Source organism: Aphanomyces astaci, assembly GCF_000520075.1.
Source record: "Aphanomyces astaci strain APO3 unplaced genomic scaffold supercont1.13, whole genome shotgun sequence".
Lineage (NCBI taxonomy): Eukaryota > Oomycota > Saprolegniomycetes > Saprolegniales > Verrucalvaceae > Aphanomyces > Aphanomyces astaci.
The window spans coordinates 252,121-260,078 of record NW_009798276.1 but is presented as its reverse complement, the minus strand read 5'-3'; the positions used below and the strand labels follow the sequence as shown (position 1 = coordinate 260,078).

Sequence of the window (7,958 nt, the reverse complement as noted above, 5' to 3'; positions counted from 1 at the left end):
CCAGTAACTTGGAACATGCGAATTTTGAAATGTCGGCAGTAACCTGGAACAGAGGAAGTAGGTAGGTAGATAGGTAGGTACACACAGTGTATCGCCATCCACAGCCAAAAGAGGTATACTGTTAGATATACACAAACAATCACATGAACCTTGACCCAATATTGGGCAAGTATATTCCGATATATATGGAGTATAAAGAGGGGGGACAGTACGTACGTTGGGGTAGACGGGTCCAACGAGGCACAAGAGGATGTCCAACGTAGTACGCAGCCCTGTGCTGGACGGTTGATTGCCTTCGTCGTCGTCTTCAAGTGGCGCCGGGTGGTGATTTGGCTGGTCGGGGGAAGGGAGGCCGGCGTCCAGAAGCAGCGGAAACAACACGGGCACGAACGGAGTCTCCCTCAACAGCGACTGCGACATGGTGTTATTGCGCACCATATTGACGATTACATGCAAACAGTCCACGAGCACCGCACTGTCCAGGCCGTGGCTATAAACCCCATAATATAAGACTGGCCTTAGAAATATCCAATTCAACGGATTCAAATGGTATATATGTCTTTAAATATATATGTTGGATGCATGGTAGCCATGGTTATGAATATATATATAGTCAGATAGATAGGATTATTAGTATATATATGTATATTTGTGTTAGATAGCCACGATGATATATACATAAGAAAAATACCGCGATATTGAGTATACATATATGTGCAGGTAGCCATGATATCGAATATATAATATATACATATACAAATGCAGGGCGCCAAGATTATAAATATAATATATACATATATATATATATATATGAGCGATTTTGTACCCCTCGAGCTCCAAGTCGACGATTTGAAACAAACGCGTAAAGCCATCTTCGAACGCGAGGAATTGCTGGACGTGGCGAAGTGTCAGAGGCGACTGGTTTAACGTCATGCTGAGCAGGATCTAATAAATGAACCATTATTTATTATATATTGCATAGTACAACGTATAGTATATAATTGTAGTGAATATGAAATAAATAAACGAGCGATGGTGGGATAAATAGTTAAAGTCGTTTTACCTGGACCGCGGTATCGCGAATGTGCTCTCGCTTGTCTTCGACCACTTCCAAGAGCAATCGCAGTCTGCAATTTCATGCGTGAATAGATGTTTGTGATAGATTTCGATGAGATACATCAATATATTTTAAATATATATATAAAGATGATGTTTATACCCTTCCTGACACGCCAAGATGTGCGTGGCAAAACTGGCTGAGTCGCCATCCTGCACCTTTTTGATGAGCTGCACCGTCGGTCCTCGAATCCACGGCGACGGATCTTGCATGAGCCCAAGAATCGTGTCCAGCGCATGTGGCTCTACATGTTCTTGTGAGTGACATGAGCCAATTAGGACGATGTCACCTTGCAGCAGAATGGAGGCATTCGACGGGTTGGTCGAGACGATCGACTGCATGAGCTCTAGCATGGCTTCCATGAGCTCCGTGTCCCTCGGATCCGTGACTAGCGCGTTCAAAATGACGGGAATGATCAGCCGGTGCGCGTCGTCGGGGATGTCGGCTTCGACCCACAGCTTCTGTAGTTGTGTCACGGCGGTCTTTCGCTCGGCCAGCAACATCGCGTATTGAAACCGCTCGATGGCCATGACGAGGTCCGCTTTTGGCACAGTGCGGCGCATCGTAGGGTCTGACGACGACGACGCAGTCCGTTCTCGAGAAGGCGGTGCACCTTGCGGCGTCGATCGATCATTCGAGCGTGGTGGATCCAACGCCGAAAACGGCGCCGACGTCGTCCCAGGCTCGGTAGCGGCACTTGCAGCACTATCGGCATCCTGTGTGCCCTCATGCAATGCCTGGCTCACCGAGGACTCTACAAATCGCTTCATGATGTTGATCATATTGACTTCAAAGGTGTCGGACACAGTCGCGGCGGCCACAGCAAACTGCCGACTATTTTATCCGGATGATATGACCCGGATAGCAAAAATTAGAATATGCACACCCATCGTATAAATAATCATTTATCCCCAGAATAAATGAGCAATTGTATTTACTTCAAGTACTCTTATATAAGGTAATCGACCTCATTGGTGCTTCTTGAACTTAATCGTTTCGGGAAGATGCTGCTTCGATCATGCTTCCGTCGGTCAAGCATGGCTATCCCTGCCAAGGCATCTCCGTTTGCCACCGTGTCCAGTGTACGGGTAGAGAACACGCCATCCCTGAAGCGGTCGCTTGGTCAGCATCTATTAGTGAACACGTCGGTGTTGCAATCCATCGTCGACGCGGCCGAAATTCACAAGTCAGACCACGTGCTCGAAGTCGGCCCCGGGACGGGCAACCTAACATTGCTGTTGCTCGGCGTGGCGAAGCGAGTCACTTGTGTGCGTGATTCGATCGTCCATTTGTTGACTTCCCTCACCTCACTGTACCCCTCAGGTTGAGTATGACCACCGCATGATCGCGCAGCTCGAGGAGCGTTTCGCGGCAGAGATCGCCGCCGCCCGCCTCAAGATTGTGCACGGAGACTTTGCCAAGATGTCCATGGCGTCCTTGCCCAAGTTCGACTTGTGTGTGGCCAACATCCCGTACAACATTTCGTCGCCCGTGGTGGGCCAGCTGCTCGGCAAGTCGCCGCATCCACGCTTCCGCGGCGCGGTGCTCATGGTGCAAGAAGAGTTTGCGCTGCGTCTGATGGCTACGTACGTTCTCTTGTCATCTATTTCAGATCAAAATAAACGAATCTGCCCATTTATATCATGGATGCCACAGAACGGGGACCAAGAACTACAGTCGATTGTCAGTCAACACATCGTTTCAAGCAGATGTGACGTCCGTGGCGAAAGTGCCACGCAAGAACTTTGTGCCGCCACCCAAAGGTACTTTAAGGTTTTGCTATTTATGTCAACGTATATATATATAGCTATGAACATTCCATGATCATTGGACTAACTAACTACTCGTGGTTAGTGGACTCGCGAGTGATCAAGATCACATTGCACTCGGACCAGCCACCGGTGGACGACCTAGCGGTACATGCAAAGTGCCTATAGCTCCAATCTGAAGTCCCTTTTACAGTACACCTCATATCATCATCTGCACCATGTCGCAGAGGCTCGACACATTCTTGCGCATTGCGTTTCAGCGCAAGAACAAAACGCTGCGGTCTCAGCTCACGTCCAAGTTTGCCGCGCCGTTTCTGCGCGTAGCTAGCAAAGAAGATACGGCGGCGGCCACCAAGGAGATTGTGCTCTCAACGCTGACGTCGCTGGGGCTGTTGGACACGCGTGCGGTCAAACTGACGGGGTCTCAGTTTATCACGTAAGGCTGATTTTCAACTAAAAGACTAGTTGCTTTAACGGAAATGATTGTCGTGATGTAGGATATTGGAAGCATTGCACGCAGGAGGTGTGTCGTTCGTCCCTAGTACATTTGGCACGTTCGAAGACGACTAGTATGTAGTAGCTACGCTAGTACATTGTAGCATAGTGATCGACGTTAATCACACCAGGGAACCCACTTGCTATATATACTGTATGGTTGACAGTAGCATTTGCACTCGAAACAACATGCAATTGTGAGTTAGAAGGACCCGTGTGGATTAGTATCACATAGTAAGCTTAGTACTGTATTACTTCAGTAGTACTACGACGTGGTACTGTAGTAGGTGTACGAATATATGAACATTGAGTTATCCTGCGACAGTCGGCTCGGTTAACTCCAAATGGACGGAACTGCGTCTTCAATGATGGCCTGGGCAATCGATTGAATGTCCTATAGTCCCCCAAGCGTTAAACTCCACTCGTGGCCATAATACAATATACAGTACAATGAAATATGGTTCGAAAAGCATCAAGGAATTACGAGGGCGTAGCATATAGGAACGTACAGCGTCCGCACAGGTTTGCACTAACTTCTGAAGCAAGTCCAGACCATCGTGTTTCACCAGCGCTTTGCAAAACACGCTTACTTGGTTGATGTCCCGCGTGGAAGGAGCTTTGAAGTAGGCCAAAGTGTCCTGCATGGCCTGTAGGGGCGCCTTCATGCCTTCCACATCGCCCGTGTCCAACCGATCTACCAATGCAGTGCCATCAACCTTCTGTCAAACTTACATCCTTTTCTCAATTGCACCAATTGAGTTGCTTGGCTAGGCGGTTTCAGACCTGCGATTTGTTTCAGGTGCATCGAGCAGTCTGCGGAGCGATACTTGATGGCCTCATGTATAATATCAGCGGTAGACTCGATGGACACCGGGGACGAGGCTTCAGGCGGGTTCAGGAGGTGGTTAGTGCCTACAGTAGCCATAGCGTCACATTTGATCGAGCATGCCATGATATGCATGTTGGCCACATGGGCGTACGCCGACGAAGTGACGTTTGGTGGTCGCTATTGCTTTGAGACAAGTGGATTTCCCTGTCGATATCACGCAACGAGCACCACTTGACGAGCTCGTCGTCGTCAGTGCTGCAGAAGGCGGTGTTTTCGTGGCTAGTACAACATAGCATTGTCAACAATCTGACCATTGTCCACGTACTGTACACATCTCCACACACTCACACACACAAGTGGATGAACAGCGTAACGTTTGTACCGTGGTTGTGCGTATTGGATAGACAAGTTTTGGTACGGGCGGGTGCCGCTCGGTAGTTTTGGATCGATCACAACGTACGCAAACACAAGCGTGAGCACGAATATGCCAGCGAATGACACGAACAGAATTTCCTTGGGCGAGTAGCGCAGCAGCGCCGACTCCCACAACGATTGCGGCCCCTCCATCCACGACAGGTCTCAGCAGTCGCAATTCGGTTTCGTATTATTTTGCTCACTCTAATATTGTTGTAGTTCGAAGTATCAACCAGTTACGTGCCAAATATTAGGTAGCATTCATACATACTCCAGAATACTATTATACTTCGAAGTAGTACTAATAGTAATATAGAAGTAGAAACAATGTACTAACGTGTTACTAATATAATATGACGTTTTATTAATAGGCCATTTCTATTAATTAACTGCGGTTACAAGGGAAAGAGTACTTTGAGAACACCCCAATTTCATTCGATTGTATAGCCAACGTTACATGAAAAGAGCGACTCATTTAGAACACAAGAAACGATAAAAAGACTTTTAGTTACTGGGCGGCAGGTAATGCTGCAGCAGCAGCCAGCATTTCGGCCAGCGCTTCGGCAATTCGCACCCGCAGTGTAAGCAAATCGAGCACGATTTCGTCATTGGCGTGTCCAGCCAATTCTGCTGGGAGTGGGCCGTTGTGATAAATCAAATGCAGGGGAAACGAGGGAAAGGTTGCTGGTGGAATAACCGCATGTGACTTGACATCAAAGTCGACTACTTGCTCAATCAGAGGATCTCCTCGAATAATCACAATGATACGGCGGCGCACCTTGCACGCTTGGACTCCAATGGCAACTTGAACAGTCGTTTCTGGGCTGATCCAACGATGCAATTTTGCCACGAGTGTATTCCACGAGCCATTCAAGTAGCAAATTTCAATGATGACATTCGGAAACGTGTTGGCCGACTGCCTGCCGCTCATCGTTCGATCTGCGCGTTGAAGCCTATCCCCCACGTCATGTGTTTGGGATGGCCGATCTTTCAATGTGTCGCCCATATCAACACCTCCGATATCTAGCAATTGACGCAGAATCGTCCAGTACAGACACCCTCCTGCTTCTGCGTGTACAGCAGTCGTCAAACTGTCAATTTCAATGCGACCACAATTGGCATCCAACGGAACGTACTCCCAACGTCCTAGGTCGCCTCCGTGTTTTTCTTCCCACTTTCGGAAAGCATCTTTCGAAATCGACTCACAAACCACAACGGGGGAACTCACGTCATCGTCCTCGTCATCCTCTGGGCAAGTCGCGTTCAGCAGTAGTCGGTCGAGGTACGCATCGTAGCGAATTTTTAGTTGCTTGTTTGCTTCGGCCACCATTATCTGATGCTTACGAGGCTTCTTTGCAGGATGAGACATAGCGACTGCACCGACGGGGGATACTGTACTTCAGCTACAGTTAGTTAACTGGGGAAGCCGAATTATAACTGGCCGGATTAGATCATCCGGATAAAGTTTACCTGGGAATAGCTGTTAACCGGATAAAGTTCGCATAGTTACAAGTGGTCGGAGCCCGCGCAATAGTCGGCTGGCTGTGTGGCGATAGGTGTAAACTCCGCAGTCTACGTCAAAACCATGTCGTCCATTGTGGATGAGATCATCAAGGCATACGAGAAGCAGGAGCCTGTCAACATGACTCGCCTCAAGGTAGAGAGAGCCAACATAAACAATATCAAGTTCATTATGCACATTCGTGCATAAAGTTCCGATCATATATTTTATTAATATGTATTACATATATTATACTACTTCAAAATGAGGAGTAAATTATTTATTCTCACGGAAGTTTCTTGTGCAGTTAACAGCCTGTAAATACGTCTATTGTATCATGAATGTTTAAAACAGTATTCTGTCTTTTTCAGATTTTCTCATACTAAGTACAGTAGCTTGGGTTTTTGTCTTTGTGTTGCTGGGAAAAATCAAACCTCCAAATTTCTAGTATGTTGTACACTGTACAGTATCTTAAAAATCAAACTATTGAAATATATTGTTTTGTATTTTTGTATTTCACAAAAATCAAACTATTGAAATATATGTTTTTTGTATTTCTCTAGATTATGTATTTCTGTCTTTCTCAAAAAGACATTGGGTATAGAGGTTTACTTCCAATTTCTGTATTTCTTGGTTCTACTCTACTAGTAATCGAGTAAGTACTTAAGCACCTTTCTAACCGCTTTAAGCTGACTATTCGTCAACTTCTCATCTCCGAGAGTAATTCCCCTAAGTTCTTTAAATCCCGTTTCACTCTGTGAATGAAGTGAACTACTAAGCGGAGCGATAACTCTCTATTGCTTTTTTCATCGCGTCGCCGTTGTACGCGGAGACAGCGACGGACGCCAAGCCAGACACGACGACGATGCCGGCAAGCGACATTGTGCACGTCTTTTTGTCGGCCGCGACGAGTCCGCGGAAGCAACTGTCGAGCGCGGCCATGAAGGCCAGTCCAAAAACGATCTCTGGAATGGACGATGAGTTCTTTCGATGGTGAGTGAGACGAGCAGTAGTACCTGGGAGCGGTTGGTTGAACATGGTCACCTCCAAGAGCACCACAATCGGCGCGATGGATCGGTTGGGCAGGTGTCGTAAGGCATCGTGTAGTACCTCGCCTACGTGTTGACGTGTGACCACGATCAACTTCCGCTTCGACGTGAGGCAGGCATCTTTGAATGGCGGGCTTGGCCATTGGACGGAGAAGAGCGACTCGAACGCGCCAGTCCTTACATCCACACTTGTAGGGAAGGCATCATGACGACCCTTCAATGAACGAGCGCTGGGCGGTGCGAGTGAGAGGGTCGTGCATGCCTACCGCCCTTGGAGTCTCCAAGCCGGGATTGGAGACCCCGCGACGTTCATGAAACAGCAGCACCAAGGGTTGAAGTTCAAACGAAGCCATTTTGTGGCGGGTCACAAGTGTCAGCGGGGAGGTGGTGCTGAGGACGTTGATGGCGGCCATGCCGTGCACAGCTGACCGAGCCACACGACGCCCACAATGCGATTGAACTGAAACAAGTTGCGACCGACGATGCGGCCTCTAAGGGATTACGGTGTAGATGGCCATGATGGTGCCCACCATGCACAGCACAGAATCGACCTCATGACCACCGACACGACCCACAAATACTGCGACGAGCTTCGGGGGGCTTCCAACGCCTGCGCTTGGTTAACGATGGGTCGGTACTTGTCGGACATGAGTCGTATGATAAGGTATCGAATAATCGCCTTCGACGGAAATCACTTCCCGCTTCGGGCGTTCTTTGGGTGGTACTACCCACCCAAAGAACGCCCACGGATATTCTCTCCCAAACCAACTGGAGGGCTCAAGAG

General features: G+C 48.1%; 5 protein-coding genes across 7 annotated transcripts in view; 1 reads left to right on the top strand and 4 right to left on the bottom strand.

Annotated features, from left to right (window-relative positions):
* Positions 1 to 1,952, bottom strand: part of H257_06540 — a 7,958-nt gene extending 6,006 nt beyond the window's left edge. For both annotated transcript variants that reach the window (XM_009831798.1, XM_009831799.1), the window contains exons 1-5: positions 1,407 to 1,952; positions 1,220 to 1,361; positions 1,064 to 1,127; positions 827 to 945; positions 217 to 490 (exon numbers count right to left, since the gene is read on the bottom strand). In XM_009831798.1, the coding sequence (XP_009830100.1) occupies positions 217 to 490; positions 827 to 945; positions 1,064 to 1,127; positions 1,220 to 1,361; positions 1,407 to 1,899 (1,092 nt within the window). In that variant the 5' untranslated portion in view covers positions 1,900 to 1,952. The remainder of the gene's footprint in view (positions 1 to 216; positions 491 to 826; positions 946 to 1,063; positions 1,128 to 1,219; positions 1,362 to 1,406) is intronic.
* Positions 1,953 to 2,091: 139 nt separating this feature from the next.
* H257_06539 lies at positions 2,092 to 3,529 on the top strand. Of its 2 annotated transcripts, XM_009831796.1 has the most exons (6): positions 2,092 to 2,385; positions 2,441 to 2,703; positions 2,774 to 2,880; positions 2,972 to 3,033; positions 3,114 to 3,322; positions 3,384 to 3,529. In XM_009831796.1, the coding sequence occupies exons 1-6, from the start codon at positions 2,122 to 2,124 to the stop codon at positions 3,454 to 3,456; spliced, it is 978 nt and encodes a 325-aa protein (XP_009830098.1). In that variant the 5' UTR covers positions 2,092 to 2,121; the 3' UTR covers positions 3,457 to 3,529. The 2 variants fall into 2 exon arrangements, with proteins under 2 accessions (XP_009830098.1, XP_009830099.1); XM_009831797.1 differs by having other exon boundaries at positions 2,092 to 2,703.
* An 84-nt stretch (positions 3,530 to 3,613) lies between these two features.
* On the bottom strand, positions 3,614 to 4,824 carry H257_06538 (hypothetical protein). Its single transcript, XM_009831795.1, has 5 exons — positions 4,593 to 4,824; positions 4,362 to 4,489; positions 4,165 to 4,293; positions 3,891 to 4,075; positions 3,614 to 3,775 (listed from the first exon to the last, which is right to left on the bottom strand). Exons 1-5 carry the CDS (start codon positions 4,775 to 4,777, stop codon positions 3,716 to 3,718), a joined length of 687 nt encoding a protein of 228 aa, XP_009830097.1. The 5' UTR covers positions 4,778 to 4,824; the 3' UTR covers positions 3,614 to 3,715.
* A 308-nt stretch (positions 4,825 to 5,132) lies between these two features.
* Positions 5,133 to 5,954, bottom strand: H257_06537 (hypothetical protein; the record flags this gene model as incomplete). The annotated part of the gene is made up of 1 exon (XM_009831794.1): positions 5,133 to 5,954. The coding sequence occupies one exon, from the start codon at positions 5,952 to 5,954 to the stop codon at positions 5,133 to 5,135; it is 822 nt and encodes a 273-aa protein (XP_009830096.1).
* Positions 5,955 to 6,899: 945 nt separating this feature from the next.
* On the bottom strand, positions 6,900 to 7,823 carry H257_06536 (hypothetical protein; the record flags this gene model as incomplete). Its single annotated transcript, XM_009831793.1, has 4 exons — positions 6,900 to 7,090; positions 7,142 to 7,350; positions 7,400 to 7,665; positions 7,734 to 7,823. 4 exons carry the CDS (start codon positions 7,821 to 7,823, stop codon positions 6,900 to 6,902), a joined length of 756 nt encoding a protein of 251 aa, XP_009830095.1.
* Between the last annotated feature and the right edge of the window lie 135 nt (positions 7,824 to 7,958).

Coding starts and splice junctions, on each gene's coding strand:
- H257_06539 (XM_009831796.1), top strand. CDS start 2,122: ATGCTGCTTCGATCATGCTTCCGTCGGTCAAGCATGGCTATCCCTGCC. Junction 2,386..2,440: donor TGGCGAAGCGAGTCACTTGT/GTGCGTGATTCG, acceptor TGTACCCCTCAG/GTTGAGTATGACCACCGCAT. Junction 2,704..2,773: donor GCGCTGCGTCTGATGGCTAC/GTACGTTCTCTT, acceptor TGGATGCCACAG/AACGGGGACCAAGAACTACA.
- H257_06538 (XM_009831795.1), bottom strand. CDS start 4,777: ATGGAGGGGCCGCAATCGTTGTGGGAGTCGGCGCTGCTGCGCTACTCG. Junction 4,294..4,361: donor CCAAACGTCACTTCGTCGGC/GTACGCCCATGT, acceptor TGGCTACTGTAG/GCACTAACCACCTCCTGAAC. Junction 3,776..3,890: donor TGCAAACCTGTGCGGACGCT/GTACGTTCCTAT, acceptor GGGGGACTATAG/GACATTCAATCGATTGCCCA.